Source organism: Apodemus sylvaticus, chromosome 4 (genome assembly GCF_947179515.1).
Source record: "Apodemus sylvaticus chromosome 4, mApoSyl1.1, whole genome shotgun sequence".
NCBI classification, from domain to species: domain Eukaryota; kingdom Metazoa; phylum Chordata; class Mammalia; order Rodentia; family Muridae; genus Apodemus; species Apodemus sylvaticus.
The window spans coordinates 13,799,709-13,822,295 of NC_067475.1; the positions used below are offsets into that span (position 1 = coordinate 13,799,709).

Consider the following 22,587-nt stretch of genomic DNA (forward strand, 5'->3'; position numbering starts at 1 on the left):
ACCAGAGTTTTGAAAGTCCCAGGTAAGTATCTCCTTCCCCCTTCATCCTGATATGAGCCATCTTTCGAGACTTCACTAGCCTGCCTACACTCCCTGAAAGGCCATCTTGAATCACCCAGTGCCTCTATGATTCTATGGGATTTCTTCTCCTGGACTTTTAGATTTCACAGAAACACTTGACATCTGGTTTGTGCTCCATCAAATGCTTGATGGACTGGTGGGTGGTAGATTAGAGTAGGCAGGATAATCACTGAAGACATGAAATTTGTTATACGTATAAGTTCTGAGATAAGTATAGTAAATGTGGAATACAACTTAGGGTCCTAGTTTCCATTTTTATGTTTAGAAAGGTAAATGTAAGAGGATGTGTAGCTCCAGGCTGTTAGAATGCAGAGTAAATGCCTCTTGGGTACACTGGCAGTTTTTCTCTTACTCTGTGTGTGCATGTGTGTACATGTTCCTGTATGTGAGCACAGGAACACACATGTGCATGTAGACCTGTCTTGGCTTGTTGAGACAAGGCTTCTGTTGTCAGCTGCACTTACCAGGCAGGCTGTCTTAGGCCTCTAGGGATTCCCCACTCCTCCCCTTCCACTTACTCCTAGAAGTATTCCCCTTAAGCATTTCTGCCCTTGGCTTTTTAAATTATGTGTCTGGAGATTCGAACCAAGTTTATCAAGCTTGTGTAGCAAGGACTTTGCCCACCGAGCCACCTCACCAATCTGGATTAACATTCTTCATACATGCCTTTCAATTCTAGGCCACAGACTAAAGTTTGCACAAAACGTTTCAAGTTCTAGGAAGGCCTTTAAAAATACATCTTAATTGATATAATTTAGTTACACGTATTTCAACTACATTCTGCCCTTTCTACATTTAAAATTACACAACAATGTGTTTCCTAAATGAAGAATTGTTACATATATTTTTAATCAGGAGGGTTTTTTTTTTCTTTGCCCTCCCTTCTGACCTCCTCCCATCCCAAACTGATGAATTTACAAATCCATAAAAACAAGTGCTCAATAAGTGTGGTAGGTCATTCGTTACTGACATTTTTAAGATCTGGCCTTACCCAGGTTTAACTGATACGCATTGTAGGTAACTCCTTCCTGCTGCTGTATAGTAACAATATGAGTTTAATATTTCTTCCCTACAACCTAAAGGCTTCTTAGAACATGGAACCTTTAAGTGGAAATGCTTTTCCTAACATTGACGTACAAAATCCAGCAAAATTGCTAATTAAAGTTAATCATAATTAATTGTTCAAAAGCTCAGAATCCATGCAGAGTCTCAGCGTTGTCATTTTATTCCACTGTCCGTTGTTTATTTTCCAAGTTGGCCTTACATTTAGCAACAATCACTATGGTCTGAAGAGAAAATGTCCCACGGGTTCATGTTTGCGCACTTGGGCCCCAGCAAGCAGTTCTATTTGGAAAGGAAAAAGAAACTTGCAGAAGGAAGGACATCATCTGCAGATGCAGGGTCAAAGATTTCAGTGCCTGGTGTCCCATTTGCTATGGTCCTTCTGCTTCCTGAGTCCTGCACGATGTGATTGGGCAGCTTCCTGTTCCGGATTCCTGGTCCCACATCCTGTTCCTTCCTGTCTGTTGCTGCATCTTCCAAGGGACATGATTACCGAACTGTAAGCCCAAATAAACCCTTTTCTCCCATAAGTGGTTTCAATTAGGGTATTTTACCCCAATAACAGAAAATAAATTAACACAGTACTGAAATCATCCTAAGATGTCCAGTTACATTGTTCTCCAAAAATGGGATATTATAGACCGTCATTGTTAAAACAAGATAAAAAGTTAAAAGCCATCACTCACAAGTTTAAAACTCTTCCTTTTTTTTACCCCCCCCCCAAAAAAAAACTTTATTATACCAGATGGAGAAAAAGTGTCCCGTTAAAAGTCATTTCTGACAGAAAAAACAGGGTCAATTTTTAGAAACTCATAAGTGCAAACCGGAAGTAAAAGCCTAATGAGCGACGTATTGTGCACAGAAAATATCTAAAGACAAAATTCGATGGCTACAGAGTGCCTCATCAACTGCCTCAGTGTACCCTAATCAATCACAGCGCCTCCTGCATCAAGTTCAGAGCAGGTAAAGATGGCTTCTTACAGGCCTGTCCATGGGGCTTCAAGTGCCTTCTGCAGGACCCGCCAGGGCAGGCTGTTCTGTAAAGTGTGCCTATGCTGCCCTCTCTTGGTGAAGGAGGAGCACTGTTCAACTTAACTGCTGGTGATCTGATTTTTTTTTTTCTTTTCCTTTCTTTTCTTTTATTTTCTAACTTTTTCAAAAAGGTTTTCTTGTTAAGAAATACAGTTTGTTTGGATACAGCATTCTCGGTGTCATTTGCACAAATTTAAAATGCCAATTACTAACCCTAGAGTAGCTAAGAGTGCTTGAAATAATTCTGGATTTCTAAGTTGATGTGACTTGAAGCCAAGGGGAAGACACACTTCATTGTTTTCACTTATAGACTCCAAGAAATCCCATTTTGCAATAAACAGAGTACCAAATAAAGTGAAGAGCAGGACAGGCCCTAACCCCATGGTTTGGAGAAACGCCCGCGCAGAAAGGTGAGGTTCCTAAGCGCTTCATCCACTTTCCCATTTGATAGTGGGGAAAACGGATCCGGTGCAGAGCAAGAAATGGTTACTGGATAAGCATACGTCGAAGCCCAAAACCTTTTGTGATAATCAGTTTTAATTTCAGAAGCAGTGCGGAGCTGGAGCCAGCTGGGACCAGCTTGCAAGAATTAACTGTGTACATTATCTTCCAAGTCCGTGTTCAATGCCGTAATTCTGACATGAACTCTGTCAGGGTAGGAGTCTAGTAAACACTATATAAATCGACAACACTTAAATAAGGATTTTGTCAGAAAAGGAGGGAGGGAGGGAGAAAGGAGGGAGGGAGGGAGGGGAGAGAGAGAGAGAGAGAGAGAGAGAGAGAGAGAGAGAGAGAGAACATGAATGTCACACACAGGGATGGTTATTAAGCATTTAGTAACCCGTCTATAAATACACAAAACGGACCGAAGAGAAGACATTTTCATTTTCTTTTTACCAAAAGAAACTTATAATTAACGAATGTTCCTTAATCATAACGAATATAAACTCTGAAGAAAAGCTTTCTTAGGGGATGTCATTCCAGATGAACTATTGTGTGAATGAAGCGGGCTGGTTCCTTGCTTTGACACACGAGGCCCCTTGCGCCTTGCTTGCTTTTAGGCATGCGCAGATCAAACAGGTTTACGTGCTTTATTGTCAGGATGGAAACCATTCGCAATGAACGTGTCCTCTCCCTAAACCAAAATCTGTTCCCACTACGTTGTGTTGTAGTTCTTCGTGCCCCTCCCTCCCTCCCTTGCTCTCTCTCATGTATGTGCATGCTTACACGTATGGGTCACATGTTTGTGGACGTGTGTGTGTGTGTGTGTGTGTGTGTGTGTGTACGGGTGTGCGCGCGGGCATGTCTGTGTGCGTGTGCGTATGTGCGTGTGCATTGCGCACGTGCCTGTGTGTGATTGTACGTGTGTAAGCCCAACTCTGATTTTGGAAATCATCTTCCACAGCTTTCGCTTCTCCTTCACTGAGACAAGATCTTTCTTTCAATCAAAATCAATTCCCCAGCGAGGCTCCTCTTGCGAACCCTCGTGCTCTGGGATCCTGTCGCCTTCTTCCACGGCTAGACTAACCCGCAGTCCACCACACCCACTTGGTCCCTCTGGGTGTCAGGTCCTCATGTTGAGCCACCTCCCCTGCCTCCGCGTCTTACACCAGCTCTCTAAAATAACAGAGGCTGAGGGATTTGGGAAAGGTCATCATATCCAAACATCGCATATTCAAGCCCATGACCGTGGCAGGATGGCTGGCATGTGTTTGTGCTGCGTGGAGACGGGTAGTATACGTTTCACGATGACAATATGAGAGTTAAAGTTTGTTTTTATTTAACAGTGATGTTTTATAGTTCTCCACTACCATATCAATTTCACTCACCAAGAGAATGGGAAATCCCAGAGCCTTGTGGAATCCTCCTTTCAACGGAAGTTTACACAGACCAGTTCAAAAAACAACTAAAGTCAGGCCTCCTGTCTCCAAGGCACACAAACTTAACTTCTAAAGTATATATATATATATACTTTATATATTATAAAGTATATATATATATATATTATATATATATATACTTTATAATATATAAAGTATATATATTATATGTAATATATAAAGATTATATACGAATATATAAATATTAAAAATACTTTGTGTATTATAAATAATATAGTATGTACATACTTTATATTATATTTATATATTTATATTTTTATTTATATTATATTATACTATATTTATATTATTATTTTTATTTTATATATATATATATATATATATATTGCTTTTTGATGTCTCACCCATGCCAGAGGCTTGCTTAATGCATTCATAGTACATATAAAGTGTGTATATGTGTATATATATATATATATATATATACACTTTATATTATATTTATATATAATATATTTCTATATTTCTATATTTTTATTCATATTATATTATTATATTTATATATTTTTTATTTTTATTTTTTATTTTTATTTTATATATAGATACACACACATATACACGCACACACATATATATGTATATATATATATCACTTTTTGATGTCTCACCCATGCCAGAGGCTTGCTTAATGCATTCATAGTACATATAAAGTATGTATATGTATATATATATATATACACTTCATATTATATTTATATATAATATATTTCTATATTTTTATTTATATTATATTATATTATTATATTTATATTTTATTTATTTTTCTATCTAATTTTTATTTTTTATTTTTATTTAATATATAGATACACACACACACACACACACATATATATATATATATATATATATATATATATATCACTTTTTGGTGTCTCACCCATGCAAGAGGCTTGCTTAATGCATTCACAATACTTATAAAGTATATATATATATATATATATATATACACATATGCACTTTATATTATATTTATATATAATATATTTTTATATTTTTCTTTATATTATGTTATATTTATAGTTTGTTTATATTGTTAGTTTTTATTTATATTTTATCTATATTATTATTTTTTATTTTATTATTATTTTTATTTTATATATAGATACTCACACACACACACACACACACACATATAAGTCACTTTTCGATGTTTCACCCGTGCCGGAGGCTTGTTTAATGCATTCACAGTGCATATCCAAGAAACTCCTGAGTCCAGTATAGCCCACTGTGTGAGGAAGAACATCAGGAAGATTTGGATTAATTATTACTTCAATTTCAGCCCTGCCTTTGTTCCCAGGACTCACTGGAAGATGTGATACATCAATGTTACTGTTTTGTTGAAAGAAACTACTATTAATTATTTATGACTTTATATAAAAATAATGTAAACAGACTGAGTGAGAGTTCAGCTCAGCAATTCCGACTATGTCACTATCGGTGACAACCCAACTGAGCAGCCGGCCAACAGTGTTGGGCCTTATTCGGCCAGATGCTGAGGCCTAGTGAGGGAACCTGAGTCTTTGCTCCAGTGTAGAGACTTGTCTCGGTCACTTCCATACTGGAGCGACCTGCTTAAGGCCGCCTTTGCCTACCTAACACTGATGTCCAATAGCTTCATTGGCCCTGTCAGTCAGCCCATACCGTCCATCACCCTTCCCTGACCCCTATGTCATCTCACTCCACCGGAAATCCCCACCTCCTTCCTCATCCCTATATAAACAGAAGACTGATACAATAAAAGGAGTTCCTGCTTTGACAGACCAAATGGCTGGAGATCTGAGCTGCAGACACTCACCATCCCATTTCAGCCCTGGAGAGACCACGTTCTCGCCTCTCAGCCCGGACCTGACAGCAGAGAGCCTGCAGACTGGTGTCCCTTGTGAGGATTTCCTTGTGACAGAAGTACGCCCTAGGGTGAGTGTGCCCCCGTAAAATTATGGGGCAGTACTTTTCCGATCCAAACCCCCCTCTGAGCCCCTATATCTCCGACTTGATCCTTGTAGCAGTGCCCCCTGGTCCTCCAGTGGGCCCCTGCCTTCGAAACCACGTCCCTCAGACCCTGCAGACTCGGGGCCAGTTGGTCTACGCAGAGGCCTGGCCTGGCTTCATTGACCAAGGTGTGGACTGAACGGTGGCTTGAGACCCCCGGTGCCCAGGGGCTATGCTCTGGGCGTGGCTGCAGCCCAGATGAGTAGGAGCACTGCCACAGCAGTGCCTTCCTGCCTCAGCTACGTGCCCAGACGCACGACTTGCTGGCACAGAGCCAGCACAAATGCAGAAATGGAACCTTTTAAATTAATCCCCAGTCATTCGATATGTCTCAGGTGAAAATTCTTTGTTTAGCTCTGTACCCCATTTTTAATAGGGTTATTTGGCTCTCTGGAGTCTAACTTCTTGAGTTCTTTGTATATACTTGATATTAGCCCTCTGTTGGATGTAGGGTTGGTGAAATATCGAATGGCTGAGAAGCACCTAAAGAAAGGCTCAACATCCTTAGTCATCAGGGAAATGCAAATCAAAACAACCCTGAGATTTCACCTTACACCTGTCAGAATGGCTAAGATCAAAAACTCAGGAGACAGCAGGTGTTGGCAAGGATGTGGAGAAAGAGGAACACTCCTCCACTGCTGGTGGGATTGAAAGATGGTGCAGCCACTTTGGAAATCAGTCTGGCGGTTCCTCAGAAAACTGGGCCTGACACTTCCTGGAGGACCCTGCAATACCACTCCTGGGCATATACCCAGAGAATTCTTCAGCATGCAATAAGGACACATGCTCCACTATGTTCATAGAAGCTTTATTTATAATAGCCAGAAGCTGGAAAGAACCCAGATGTCCCTCAACAGAGGAATGGATACAAAAAAATGTGGTAGATTTACACAATGGAATACTACTCAGCTATTAAAAACAATGAAGTCATGAAATTCTTAGGCACATGGGGTGGAACTGGAAAATATCATCTGGTGTGAGGTAGCCCAGTCACAAAAGAATACACATGGAATGCACTCACTAGTAAGTGGATATTAGCCCAGAAGCTCGGAATACCCAAGACACAATTCACATATCAAATGATGCCCAAGAGGAAGGAAGGAGAGGCCCCTGGTCCTGGAAAGACTCAGTGCAGCAGTGTAGGGAAATACCAGGACAGGGAAGTGGGAAGGGGTTGACTGAGAAACAGGGGGAAGGAAGAGGGCTTATTGGGACTTATGGGGAGGGGGGAACCAGGAAAGGGGATATCATTTGAAATGTAAAGAATATATCTAATAAAAAATGGAAAAAATTAAATAAATTAATTAATCCCCATTTCCTCATAATGAAAACCAATAGCAAAACCTTGAAATGAAAAGATGCTGGAAAAGATGACCACTGAACAAGGAGAGTCTCCCACTTGCCACTTAAATCTCAAAATGAAAAGGTATCTTGTGATAGAAGGCCGTTCCTAATGTTATTGATGGGAGGACAGAAAAATCATCATATCGGTAGCAGAGACAGAAAGAATCAACGCCAGGCGCAGCACAATCAATGAGAATGCAGTTTTCAGCGTTACAAGTCATTAAGTTGAAGCTGTGTGAGAATCAGTTTTAAATACAACATATAATCAGAATCAACTGTGAAGCCACATAACAAAAATAACTTTCTAAAAACTGCACCAAGTCAATAAAGGTGTTGATTTAATAAAGTAAAAACCCTGACCCTGGGGTATAGTTCTTTTGGAGGTTTCTCATCAGAGAAAATAGAAACGAAACTACAGCTTACTGACTACACAATTGGACAAATAGATCTTCCCAGCACCCCTCTGGGCACTCCTACCATCACCCCATTTTACAGATAAGGAAAACAGAGGGAAGGCACTGAGTAAGTACCTTTCCAAGGAGCTGCTCTGGGTAAATGATACAGTAGGATTTGAATCCAGCCTAATAGCAATTGCATTATACATTCTCATCCATGTTAAAGACAAAATTACCAAACCCAGGAATTCTTCCTAAGGAGCAGTCGCGTTTTGCCTCATTCCGCTGCATGCCCCTAGTCTACAGCAGTGGACATGCAGTTTTGCAGTGTGCTAAACCAGTTGCCTAGGACTCATAATGCTTAAAGAGCCAGAGCACCTGGGAATCCGAGTCAGGCCCTCCCATAGGGAAAGGTATTCTGTACTGGAAATAAACATTTGATAGACTTCCTTACACACAACTGTCATTTATATTTAAGGTCATTATACTTTGTTTAGATGGCCTTTTCCTGTACTAGAATTTAAGGCCTTGGGAAATGAGGATATTAATAATTTCTTTTTTTACTAACTAGTTTGATTCTAGCTAGCTGATATGAAATACATGTTTGTTAAAATGTAACTAGATATAATAGCCAATAAAAGCCAGCTTAAAGGAATAACATTAATTTATATATTAAAAGACTTTTTAGATGATAACGTCCACTGCTGTACACTGTGTGTAGGGCGTGCAGCAGCAGGAGGCAGAGACAGCTGCTCCTTAGGTGAATGATTTTGTTTTTTTTAGGAAGGTTCCGATTTCTCTCCTTTATTCTTCATCTGATGGAATCTTTCCTAGGAATTGGGGGTGTAGCTCAGTTGGCTGAGTGCTGTGTAGCTTACAGGAAGCCCTGGGTCTATCCTCAGCAACACGTGTCCTATGTGTAGCGGTGCCTATGACCACCACACTCCAGGAAATAGAGGTAGGAGAAGTGGAAGGTAAAAGTCATATGATAATTCGCAGTCAGTTGAAGACCAGCAGGAGCTACAGACAACACTGTTGGGAAGGGGAGGGGAGGGAAGGGGAGGGAGGGAGGGAGGGGAGGGAAGGGGAAGGGAGGGGAGGGAATGGGAGGGGAGGGGAAGGGAAGGGAGAGGAGAGGAAGGGAGGGAAGGGGAGGGAAGGGAAGGGGAGGGGAGGGAGGAGAGAGGATGGAAGAGGAGGAGAGGGGAGGGAAAGGGAGGGGAAGGGAAGGGAAAGGGAGGGGCCCAGAAGCTAAGAAAGAATTAATGATGCAGAAGTGGAATTGTCTTAACTTAGCTTCGTTTCTGCTGCTATGAGAAGATACCCTAAGCAAAAGCAACCAGGAAGAGAAAGGGCTTCTCTGAGCTCGCAATCCCAGGTGACAGCCGATGGCTACAAGTGCCTCAGTGGTGGCAGTGAAGTAACCTTGTACCTACAGTCAAGAGCAGAGATGTAAGCACATGCAGGCTTGTGCTGAGCTGTTTCTCCTCTCTCTTTTTTGCAGTTTGAAATTAAAGATAAGGATAACAATTTTTATTGTATATGCTTTAAACACGATAAAGCTTTTTACAGTATTATGTATTACTTACAATTGTTAATCTATAAGTCCAGTTCCTGATTAAAAGGCACAAGTCCTCATTTGTTGGAAATGTTGAACAACTGCCATTAGTAAGCTCTTTTGATTAAATAACTCTCTGCTGGGATCTCTACACCTGTGCTGCTTCTTCTCTCAGGAATCCCTCCCTAGAAAAATGGTGCTGCTCACATAGGACTAGATGCTTCCACAACAAGACAATTTCCCACAGGCTGGCCCATAGGCTGACCCACAGGCCTACTCAATATAGACAGTTCCTCATGAAACCATCTTCCAGGTAGTGTTAGGTTGTCTTAAGCTGACAATTAAGCTACACTTAACTACAATTAAGATGTTGCCACTTCTGCTCTCTCAAATCCTAGTGAACTCTCAGTGTTTCCGTTAAAACAATCTAAGTCGGCAAGATTGGGTTCATCTCTTTTCTTTCTTTCTTTCTTTCTTTCTTTCTTTCTTTCTTTCTTTCTTTCTTTCTTTCTTTCTTTCTTTCTTCTTTTTTCTTTCTTTGTCCCTTCCTTCCCTTCTTTCTTCTTTCTTTCTTTTTTCTTCCTTCTTTTCTTCCTTTCTTTCTTCCTTCCTTTTTTGAGATAGTAGCTGTGCTTCACAAAGAAATGGTGGAAGTGAGTGGAATAAAACTGAAAGATAGCATAATTTGAAGATCAAATATAAACAAGGCTTGGCTAAAGAACCTGAGGCTAAGACATTGCAGCGCTGGATGAACTCAAGATCGCATCTGAGGGATCTGTCTGTTCTTTTCTGCAATAAACATTTCATGGCGAGCTGATAGCTTCAGCGTCTGAAGGCAAAACAATAGAATTAGCTCTTTGTTTGGTTTTTAAAGCCCTATTTCTTGCCCAAATTTGAATTTTCCCTTTGTACTTTTCACATTATGAAGTAGAACATTTACTGAACAAATACCAATTTGAGCTAAAATGATATTAGATTTTGATGATCTACCTATTTTTAGCCTGAGGACTAAGTGATTCTCTGTATTCACATTTTCATCATTTTAATGAAAATGAGGTAATATGCTGAAATGGTATTTTCTTAGAATGTATTAAGGTTTATAAATTCTCGATTTTTCAGATATACTGTGTCATATACTTTTCCTCTAAGTCAGATGCATTATAAACACACAGATTAACATTTTTACTGCTAGCAGCATGCTGCAGGTTTCAAAATTAATTCCGTTCTTGATCTTTAAGAGGATCTTGTTCTAATGCAAGCAACACAGCAGCCACACTACCACAGAGCTTGACTAAATGCATACACGGTGTGGTTACCCTTGAAAGTTGTGTTATTGTAGAACTGATTGAATATGCAAAGGATGTGTCTGCACTTGCTTCTTAGAGCTGCTTCATTTACTCTTCTGAGTTCCTATTAATGACTCGAATATTGAAGATAGTCACAAAATGGTAGTTCAAAGAAGGTCAGTGTCCCCCAAGATATCTGCTACCCAGTCCATGCTAATGTTGGTATTTTTGGTAACTGCATGAAATACTTCAGTGTGGGAGGCTGGAGAGATGGCTAACCAGGGAAGAGCCCACCTGCTGTTGCAGAGGACCTGAATTCATTTCCCAAAACCCATGTGAGGCAGCTGAAAATCACCTGTCAGTCCAGCTCCAGGGAATCTGATGCCCTCTTCTGGTTTCTCTGAGTATCTGCACCCATGTGCGCCCACCCACATACATACACATAAAAATTAAAACCTGACAAAGAATGCTTAGTTTTTCAGCTTAGGTCATGATACCACGTTTTAAGTTATACTCCTTAAATACAACTAAGGGTGGCTTTGTCATACTGTTAAAAAGATATAATTCCACGCTATTTTTGCATGGCATAAGACAAGTGCGACAGAATTTACTGAGAAAAGTGCCACTGTGTTTCTCTAAATAAAACAGGCACAAGAAAACATCTGACATGATAAATATTGTCTCTCACAAATAATGTGACAAGCTTTGGATAAATTCCATCTTCCTCTATGAGCAGCAGGCCTTTTGTTTGAGAATATCATTCCACGTGATAGTCAAGTGCTTCTAGATATACACCAAGATAGCATGCGAAGCTCTTGGCTGCCATTGAGTAATGTTGAAATCTCATTAAAGACAAAAGTCTTTATCACATAGGGCCCAATAGATGTTGAATGCCTCCTCATTAGCCATTGATGACATCCTGACAGGATTCTTGAAGTATTTTACATTCCTTTACACATCACAGTTATGTTACGAATGTCTTGCCTGATTCTTGTGTACCATTAAGCTCATTTTATTTCTGACCATGCTTGCTGGATTCAAGCCGCCCCTCTTGAAAATCAGGTTTAAATGGTCTCTGTAAATGGCCAAATCTCAAGGGACAAAGCCTAGTAAATTTTCCTGCACCAGGTCTGACTCTCCCTGCCTATAAATATAACCCCATTGTTTACTAGAATGCATTCTGACTTGATTACTTACTAGAGCATAGATTGGTTTAGCTTTCTCTTTTCCAAAGTCCTCGCAACAGAAGACTATTTTTGGGAAATGCATGGCGGCAGCACAAGATACCATGGTGAGCTTGGTGTAGAACCAGCACATATTCTAGGCTCTTCCCCCGCCTCCCCGATTCCTGGGACTTTGGTTGGCTACGGCAGACTACACACAGGGACTGGCTGATGCGAGGCAAGCACTGTGCCTCCATCCTGCACTCTCAGTGCCCCCTCTCAATTATCTTATGTCTAGACAGTCATGGAATACTTCCTACTTTTACACTCATTACTTTCTTCTCCAGTTTTGCCACACCACAATGATAGGCACTTCTGCCACCACCCTCTGAACATGTATGAGGAATAATCACTAAAAACTCTCTCCAAACTAGTTTAAACTTATGTCGCTGATAAAAGATCTTAAGGCTCATTTCATTCTGAATATGATACATTTAGTTTTCTAATACCATAAATTATTTTGGGATATTTTATTTTGCAATTAAAGATTTGTGACCTTTAATAAAACTGAATTTATTTGTGACTTATATGTGTACGGCTTGATACAGGATGGTTTCTTTGATTAAACTGGCAGATACCTGTTTTATCAGCATCATCCTTTTTCCACCACTAAAAAAACCAATTATTTTATAATTTTATAAAATTAGTATTGATTTTAAAATATATTTTGAAAGTCAACTTTGGGAGCTGGGGAGACAAGGGCCTAGGGGCCAGGAACACTTGCTGGACAACTACGGGATCCAAGTTCAGATCTGTTGCGCGCCCACAAGCTGACCATGGCCTGTGTGCCTGTAACTCTGACCCTTCAGGAGGGAGCAGAGGTGGAGGAGACAGGATGATCCCCTAGACTTGCTGGCCAGGGAGCCTAGGTAAAAAAGTGATATGCTAAATGATGTTTGAGAGTGCCTGTCTCATGGAAGAGATGAAGAAGAATGAAGGAGAATACCTCCTCTGGCATCTGCAATGTAAGAGTGTGAGCAAATTCATACACATATACACACATACACACACATATATGTACACATATACATACATACACACCATATACACATACACACCTTATACACATACACATCATATACACATACATACACAATATACATATACACACCATATACACCTACACACCATATACACATATACACACATATATACACATACATACATATATACATACACACACACATATATAGACATACTCATACACACATACATACAGATACACATATACATATACACATCATATACACATACATACCATATATACATATACACACACATATACACATACACATATACACATACACACACATATATAGACATACATACCCATACATATATATACATACACATACTCATACACACATGCATAAACACACACATGCACATATATACATACTTACACATATACATGCACATACAAAGAAGCACACACATATTCATAAACATGCGCATAGTCATTTCTATACAATTTGGCTGTCAATAAGGAAGTCAACACATCTGTGTTAAATTACCCACTACCTGACTGGATCCTTTCATTAAAGAAAATCCATCTGGTCTAAGTGTACAGCTCAACATGGGTTCCTTGCCAACTGTGCATAGGGCTTTGAGTTCCTTCTCCAGCAAATCAAACACATGAAGGGAAACCATCCCAAATCTGTTATAAACATCTCAAAGAGCAACTCGACGGGCAGCAACAAGACAAAATGTCCTTCATTTTGATGCTTTGAATATGGCTAGCAAATGATAAAATTATAAATAGCTAAAACATGAAATTCACACCTGAGATAATGTAATTATTATATTATGCAATGACATTAAACTGTTGCTACTGGTTTTTAGAACACTCTGCCTTCCCATCCAATGGAGAATTTTCCTTTCTTGACCTGACTCTTAACAGCAGGTAGCCCTATCCCCTGGAGTACACAGCAGCAAAAAAAGAAAAGAAAATTGTGAAAATATCTTCCTCAAATTGAAAGCTCATCTCAGTTTGCTTAACTGGTTGCCCGTCTTGTCTAATACTGAAATCAGTATCGTGTGTGCAAATACACGTGTAAAAACAAGCCAAATGATGACATAGCATAGTTCTCTTGTGCGGATGTTTTTATTACAGTAGTTGAAGTCGGTTCACCATACAGATGTCACATGGTAGCGCATGCCACGGCAATGCCAACCGCACACTTTGTTGACATTTCAAGCGGATCTTTGTAACATTTGCATTCATGTACAGGGGGCAAAGCACACAGGGATAATTTGACCCAAGATTCGCGTTAGCAAATGTGTCCTCTCACCCTCAAATTCAGACTCCATTAAAATTCAGACACTAGAGCATGTAGAGTAGTTCTTATATGAACTTATGGACCAAAAATGGCTGGTAGCTTCTGAAGGAAATACAATTTAATTATCTGACCACTTTTCAAAGTCAAGCCTTCTGACTAATTTTGGAGTGCTTAGTCTGTTGTGTGATGTGTTTGTCAAAGCAAGAGCTTTTGAGTTCATAAGTGGTGACAAAGCAGAAGTCTTATACAGATCTTCCTAGATGACACACCCCCTCTTAGTATCACAGTGGATTACCTGAGTAAATTCCTTCCAATACACCATATACCACACCTCATGGCAGATCCCCAGAAATAGAAGCAATCTCAACAGGTGCCATTTCAACACATCAATTTCTTAAAAGTGCATCTCGTTAAAGTGCATCTCACGTCACCTGGGTAGACACCGTGTGTGTTTTAGGCATGCAGACTTCAACCTTTCTCCTAAAGTTCTCGACAAACCGAACTGACCCAATATCTCCTCGACGTGTCATTGCTGCTTGGGTAAAAACACACCACTATAAAAATAATTCAAGGAAGACCAGTGTTTAAAAAGCAGTATTTCTGTCTTTACTTTGTCCATGCTTTGAAGTGAATTTAAAGAAGGAGAACAGGAGAGAAAGAAAGCAGTGCGAGGAATCGTTTGCTTTACAAATATACTTCTACGGTTTTCATTTACTTACAAGCCAACATTAGTTCAAAACAATTAAATGTCTAGTAATTAATATGTAGATAGCATGGCCCCTTACACTTAAAGCTCTCAATTTATAGAGAAAAGCAAATGTCCAAAAATCACCAGGTCACAAGAACGTTAACTATATAGTTATGTTTTTTATTGTTGTTTAATGCTTAGAACCGTGTACATGGGATTCGGAATGTAAACTAGCAGTTGCTAAATAGAGAAATTTTCTGTACTTTTGAGGTATTTACTATTTTTTTAAAAGAATATATATTTAAGAATGAGTAAGTTAGTTCTTTATAGAAGATTATGTAATGGCATGTATGCATCTATCTTTTTGGTATTTTTGAATAGTGCGTATTGCATATATTTAAGTATGAAGATAATATTCACACGCAATAACATTGACATGTTAAGGAAGAAAGCATTGAATTCCTATTCAAATATCTAAAATTTCAAATCAGCATAATCACATTCTGATCTACTTTCCACGCTAACGAGATAATTTGAATGAAATCATTTTCTTGATGTCTAGGAGGCACTTATTCTCTATGTATGCATGAATATTAGGTGAAAGGCAGGGCTTTGGTTTGGGTTTGGTTTGAACTTTAGAGACAAGTAACAAAAACTTCAATCTGATTTAGGCAAACCCTTGCATCTTACAGACAGCAGAGTTGCTTCGCCCTGTGCTCCATATACAACTTAATGTTCATATTGCAACAGGGTCTTTTAACAGATTCAAACTTTCAAGGCTGGCTTACTCAAGTGAAAACTAAACTGTACCTTTAGATTCTGTTTGCAGGTGAGGATAAAAAACAAGCAAGCTACTACTTAGACAACATGGAAAACGTATCCATATCTTAGTCTGGGGGAGCATTCCAACCTAGTGATCAACCAAACAGCGGTCTATACTGCAGGTCTACAGTTATCCCCCTTCCTTGTAGGTAAACCAAATTCCATTCTAAGAAAAAAAACTCCAGTGATATTAACTTCTTCTGGAGTTTTCTTTCTCTTCTATTAAAGAGAGATATTTACAGTCTCTACTGCAGATGTGTTTTAAGCATGTGCATAAGAAATTGATAACAAAAGAAATTGATAACTAAGGAATATTTTATTCCCCTAATACCTGTCTATGGCCTCCTGAGACTTCCACGGTTCATTATCATGTTGTCTTGTGGCTACTCATTAGGGGATAACGCTATGACAACCATAGTCCACAGCACACCAGGTAATGCACATAACTAATGAGCATATGGCTTTCTGCACCACTTCATCCTATCCAACTTGTCCCAACAGAAAAAGGTAGGCAATGAAATTCTAGTGCTCAAAATAAGGCCTTGCTTGGATAGATAAGGAAATAATGTTCTTTCACAGATTCTTGGCAGTTTTGCGTATTTACATTTACTCTTAGCTTTTAATGTGCATTTCTAAGGTAAGAATTCCTAATGTGGATATCTCTCCCCCTTTTTAATAAAAATTCCTTCCTAGTACTTGATAGAAGTTTTGGCGTATATATTCTATCCGATTAAATGACCATTTGTGATTTAAGAGAAACAAAGTGAATGGCCAACAAACTCCGTTGGTATCACTTAACAATCACTTTAAATGACATATCCATGACTTTTATGGTTTTCTTTCTTTTATTCCTCCATGATTTTTAAATCGTGAATTGAAAACAAATATGGCTACAAATAACTCCCCAAAAGGGGCTGATTTGTTTATTATTCCCATAAAGATTCTAGAGTGCTCTGGTATTTGCATCATTTATTCTAAGAACTCTATGTCATGTTGAAGAATCCACAATATGGACTCCTAAGTACCACGTCCATCTCCTTTATCTGGAGGCTTTATTCTCTTTCAAAAACATAAAAAAAAAAAAAAAATTCTGTGGGATGTTTCCAGTAAGAAAAGTCTCTGCTGGAATGCATGTGGGTAGGTAGCCATAAATGTGTATAATGTGTATAAAAATGAATATTACAGTAAAAAGTATACTCTCCAAAGGTAGCTTTTGAAGCAAAATACTCAAATCTCACAACCTTGGGTCACCACCTATTCAGCTGTGAATGAGACCAGGCCGAATGACCTCTAGGTGCGTTGAGTCCTTTCTTCATTCACTGGGAACAGATGTAAAATTAAGAGAGTGTGGGAAGTATTCTGAGTTTTGCACAAACTTAACATGTGTGAGTAGAGCCATTGGAGGGAAGTCTCTACTGGCGTAGAAAACCGCGAGCACACACGGGTTTTCAGACAGCAGGGAAGGCAGGGAGGACGGGAACAAGCTGCTATGAATCACAAGCAGGAAGCCTCTGGAAGACAACTTCACACCCAACTATGAATCAAGACTCCCTCCAGATTGCACCGATGAACGGCGAGTGGCCTGGGCTACTGGAGCCTTCTCTTCAGAGTCTTTGGATTCTCTTCTGAGGTGAAATGAGAAACTACTCTTACTGGACTTTGCAAGGTAAACTGGTCTCAACACTGAGAGACTTAAGCCCATCAACAATATACTTTCCAAAGAAAAATGACAGACATCACACAGCAATGTCTCTGTCACCACCGTCGGTTTGCTTCTCTATAGGACTCCCCAGGAAAGGACAAATTAAAGCATGTTTACGTTTTACTCTTAACCCACTGGATTGCCTCCCGTTTTTGCATGATTTATGATCTTACCAGATCTCTATTGAAAATGTATACTTAGAACAAGCAGCTAAATTCCCATCTAGAGGAGTAAAATGCTGGAGAGTCAGGCTGGGATGTTTTCTAGTACTTTACAGTGTGCTACAGTAACAACAAACCCGTTTGATCCTAATCCTATAGCCAAGCCAACCCCAGGTGAGGAAGTCTTATGTTTCACTGCCAAATAACTACTAATAGTGAGAGAAGTAATAAGATACTATCAGTGTTTCCTCAAGTTGAAAGCCCTATTATCTAGAAAATAATTCATAATGCCATGATGGGTCTTCAGGATCGATTCTACAGCAAAAATAACATTTCTAGTAGGAAGTAATTAATTATAAACCTAGCGAATTCTACACATTTACGTATTTGTGTAAACAACTTTAACATGGTTTATTACATTTCCAGAAAGGTTAAATCTTATATTCAGTTTTCTGCTAATTCTTCTTACATATAATAAATATATATATTTATATGTTACTTGAGTGCATGTGTGTATGTATTGCACACACTTATATGACATATATACATAAAACAGCATATAAGGGTCGCCTCCTTAAGGGTCAACTGGAGGAAATAAATGAATTGCTATTATGCACAGCCCATGGCAATCTTCCATTCAGTTTCACAAACGGCCGTATCGGGACGTAAACAAAACATTGGAGCGAGTCATTCCGGGTGAATTATATTTCATGTTGTACAGTGGTGACCTCATGAGGAATTGGGCACTTCCTGGTAGCAAATACCTAAAAAAGGTAGTTAAAAAAATTAGATGATTGCAAAGACTTTAATGTCAACATCGCTCAAGATAGGATTGTATAACTAATTATTTACCTATCTTATCTGAAAACTGTTGCTATCACAATACAATTCATAAAAAATTTTCATGCTAAGATTGAGCTTCAGAAAGTTGAACGCGCAGATACAAACACATGAAATTAGTATCACACATGCTATCTCATTAAACTCAAGCATCATACTACTGCTTATTGGTTCGCATTAACAATTCATTATTGGTATGGGAAAGAAGCATGGGGAGCCAAGAAAATATCTCTTCAGAACATGTGATAGACAGGCAGAAACTTTGGCATCTTGAGCCTTTTGCTAATGATTTTCATGAAGAACTTGGCAAGCCACATTAACAGTAGCATTTGTTTCAAAGATCTAGAGTCATGGAACCTGAGACTACAGTGTATCATGGACTCATCATAACTAAAGTTCATCTAAAACATTCTTAAGTCAAAACTTTGTGTTCTTAGACAAGGCAGTGTATATGGTTACAAGTTATATGTAACCATGCAGAAAAAGATATTTCTGAATATGTGATTTTTACCACCTTGTGACTTTAGAAAGATGAGATGTTATATATATATATATATACTATGTAACATCTCCATCAGGATGCTAATATTAATTTTACACAATAAAAATGTGAATATTCACAATTAATAATAAAGACTGTAAGTAAATTTATGCCAATTCAGGTCCCATTCGCTAAGAAACTAAGACCTTGTTTTTTTTTAATGCCAAGCCTTGAAAATTGTGAATTACATATAAGTTGTGCATCCATATCCTCTCCTGTGAAAACCTTGATAAGATTTTTGCCAGTCCAATCTATAGGACAGGAGATGAATGGCAAAGGAAATCCACGTGTGTGTGTGTGTGTGTGTGTGTGTGTGTGTGTGTGTGTTTATATGTATATGTATATATGGAATTTAAGATATATATATATATATATATATATGTATATAAATTAACCACAGCATCCAAAGACAGTTATAGTAATGACTTGAGCAATGTACTGTAAAGTCAGGGCAAAGATATGTATGATGAATTCTCATTCACAGATGGGACAATAGCAGACCAGGAATTAGCTGTGGTCTTAGAAAATAAACAAATGACAGGGGAGTGTCGGCTGTTTCACTTCCTTCTCTGAACACTGGAATCCTCTAGAGACAGCATCATAAATGAACAGATAAGAAACAAAATGAGGGACAAGAGCTGGCAGCTGTCCATGCTGTGTCCAACAATGTGAGGGTTACTATGCATCTATATTAATGGGAAAGTAAATTTACAGTTGTTTCTTGTGAATCTTAGAGAAAGAAAAGAATTCATTATAATCAAACTGCAAACCGCATTCAGATTAAAATAGAGTTTTCCATGATATCCATAAACATTACTTCATCATGAATAATAATACATACTAAATCTGTTACCTAATATCACAAACTATAAATAATTGCTCTAATCATTAAGTTAATAGAGCAGCAAAATAATACACAACAAACTAAATTAAATCAAAATTCCAGAATGGGTGATGAATAATGAAACAACTGATTTCTCACATCACAGATTATATAAATTATTTTCTTAATATCGCTAGGGTAATTTATATGGATTAATTATGATGTCAAGAGTTGGTGATGTCTTAATGATTAATCTGATATGTTTTGCCATAAAAATAACTTCCCTTCTTATGTAGGGCAAGGTGCAAAATCAACTAAGGTGCTTGATCAGCACTTACTAGTTACCGCTGGTGGGAGCAACGCTAGCCTCTGAAAAATGCATCAGAAATGATGCAGTAAACAGCAACTTACACCAATCGTTACTTTACATGCACCTGTGTGTATGCACACCTGTGCTGAGTGCCTGTCCATGCTCCTATGTGCGTGTATGTGTATATGTGCATGTGTGTACGTGCACATGTGTGTATGTGCACATGCATGTGTATGTGCACATGTGTTTGTACACAAGGTAGACAGCCTGTTCCAAAGTCCTCTATCTCCTAGGTTCTGGGATTATAGGTGGCCATTGAACCTGCCAAATTTTGGCTTCTATGTGAGTTCTGGGGATCTAAATTAAGGTCTTCATGGTTGTGTAGCAAATATTTTATCCACTGAGCCATTTTGACAACCCTGCAATTAAAATTTTAGTTTCCAATAAATCAGCGCTATTGACACTTTAGCAACATTCACAAAATAATGTTTTTGTCTTGTCTCTCACTAGCTTTGAAACCCACGATCCTCTGACCTCGTCTTCCTCAGAGTTGGGATACCATACCTAGCCTTACAAACACTCTACTTAGCACATGGAAAAACAAATATAAAATCATAAAGTACAGGATCCTGGGTAATTTATTATATACTAAATTATTTAAATAGTATTTTATAGGCTAATACTTCTAATTTCTTTATGAATATTAACATATTTGACTCAAATATCAATGATCTAAGTGGATGTCACTGCTAACAACATCTTAAGGGTGAACTTTATAAAGCACACAGGGGACAAATGTCACATAGCTTCTCTGGTCACATAGCTAGTGAAGGGATAGCTATGGTATCCCTTGATAGTTTCAGAGCCCTTTGCACATCTATGGGGCTGCTTCTGTCCAGAACTGAACTTTTTGGTCATGACAATTCCAGACACTTGCCATAAAACTTGTATGCATTATCATGTACTTCCGGAATTGGGAAGTATAAAATGCCCTAGGAAGAACAGTGCTGGTATATACCCCACGAACCCCAACTCTTTAATAGAAGTGGAAGTTATTAAGAAACTGATCTTTTGGACTTGAAAAAAAGGAGAAGTACATCACAAACTTGAAAAAGCAGATGAAATTATACTGCAAAAACACTGCTTACCTAAAGCAAATGCCCTGGGTATTGCAAAACACTGTGGAGCACTGCAAGAGTTATTTTCCTTGAAGTCTCTACTAATATCTCCTGGGAGACTCCACAGTAGCTGAACAGCAAAGATTACTTTTAAATTGTTCTTTGCGTTGGAGTTAAATAATACAATTTGATTTTTTTTAAAGCAGCAAGAATGTCACTAGAAAGTGAATTTATAGACTATATCTGAAAAGTTTGTATAAGTACCAAAAATACGAAGAAGTTTATGGCTTTTATCTTAGCTTTTTTTTTTCATAGCTAACTGGTACCCAGGAGCAGTACATCAGAGTATCTTCATTCACTTCACATCAGAGCAATACTCCTCATTCGTAAAGCAAGGTGTGATCACCCTCGAATGCCCACCATGTAGATGCAGGATGCATACTTTTAAAATTCCAGTTTGGTATAGAATTTTATATGCTATCTTATTGCTAATTCTGGTGACCCCCAGAATACTAATCAATCCAAAACTGATAGGGAATTCACTTTGAACATGTGACACTCACCTTCCAGCATCTCTCTGTAGTAGGACAAGGACCCCTGAACTCCTTCAGGTGAACCCAGATTCCTGGTTTGAGGACTGCAGGGTAAATAAAATTCAACAAACTATGTGCCCTGTGCTTTGGAGGACTTTTCTTACTGACTTGAAATTTTGTGACATAGAAATAATTATTTCTATCATTTTGGATATAAAAGTCAATATGTTAAGTATATGAATCTTATATAACCACCTGCGAGCCTAGAATCCTGCCAGCATACCAAGACAAACCTCTATACTTACTAATTTCCTTATCTTCTCTTCTCCTCAGCTTGGCTCCAGGAACTCACTGGTGAGAGAATCTTTCTGGCACACATCAAGCCCTAAGTTCAGTGCCAAGCACTTATAAAAGACTATTTTTGGGAGATCCTCTTCCCTTCCCTAGTCCTTTACTAGATACCTAACCACTGTGGTTATTTGGATTTTACCACACGTATCCAAGGCTTAAAGCTTGCATCCACGCAAAAGGAGAAGATACAGTATCTGCCTTTGGGAGGGGGGTCTTCAGTCGGGATGGTTTTTGTCCCCTTGTTCTATCCATTTACCTATGAATTTTATGATGTCATTTTTAAACCGCTGAATACTGTTCAACTGTGCAAACATGCCACAATTTCCTAAGCCATTCGTCTAGGCTGTATCCAATTCCTGCCTGTTAGGAAGAAATTCCTGCCTCTCGGTGAACATGGCTGAGTAAGTTCCTCTGTAGTAAGACACGGAAGCCTTTGGGCATATGTCCGAGTGTAGTTTAACTGGATCTCGAGGTACACCTTGAGGTACAGATTCCTCAAGAACCACAACGCTGATTTCTACAGAGGCTGTTCAAGTTTGCACTCCCACCAG

At 38.7% G+C, this 22,587-nt stretch overlaps 1 protein-coding gene across 2 annotated transcripts in view; it reads right to left on the reverse strand.

The window, feature by feature from the left end:
* Window positions 1–13,963: 13,963 nt before the first annotated feature.
* The window catches only part of Ttll7 (tubulin tyrosine ligase like 7), a 135,715-nt gene continuing 127,091 nt past the window's right edge, over window positions 13,964–22,587 (reverse strand). For both annotated transcript variants that reach the window (XM_052178973.1, XM_052178974.1), the window contains one exon: window positions 13,964–18,284. In XM_052178973.1, coding sequence (XP_052034933.1) covers window positions 18,164–18,284 — 121 coding nt within the window. In that variant the 3' untranslated portion in view covers window positions 13,964–18,163. The remainder of the gene's footprint in view (window positions 18,285–22,587) is intronic.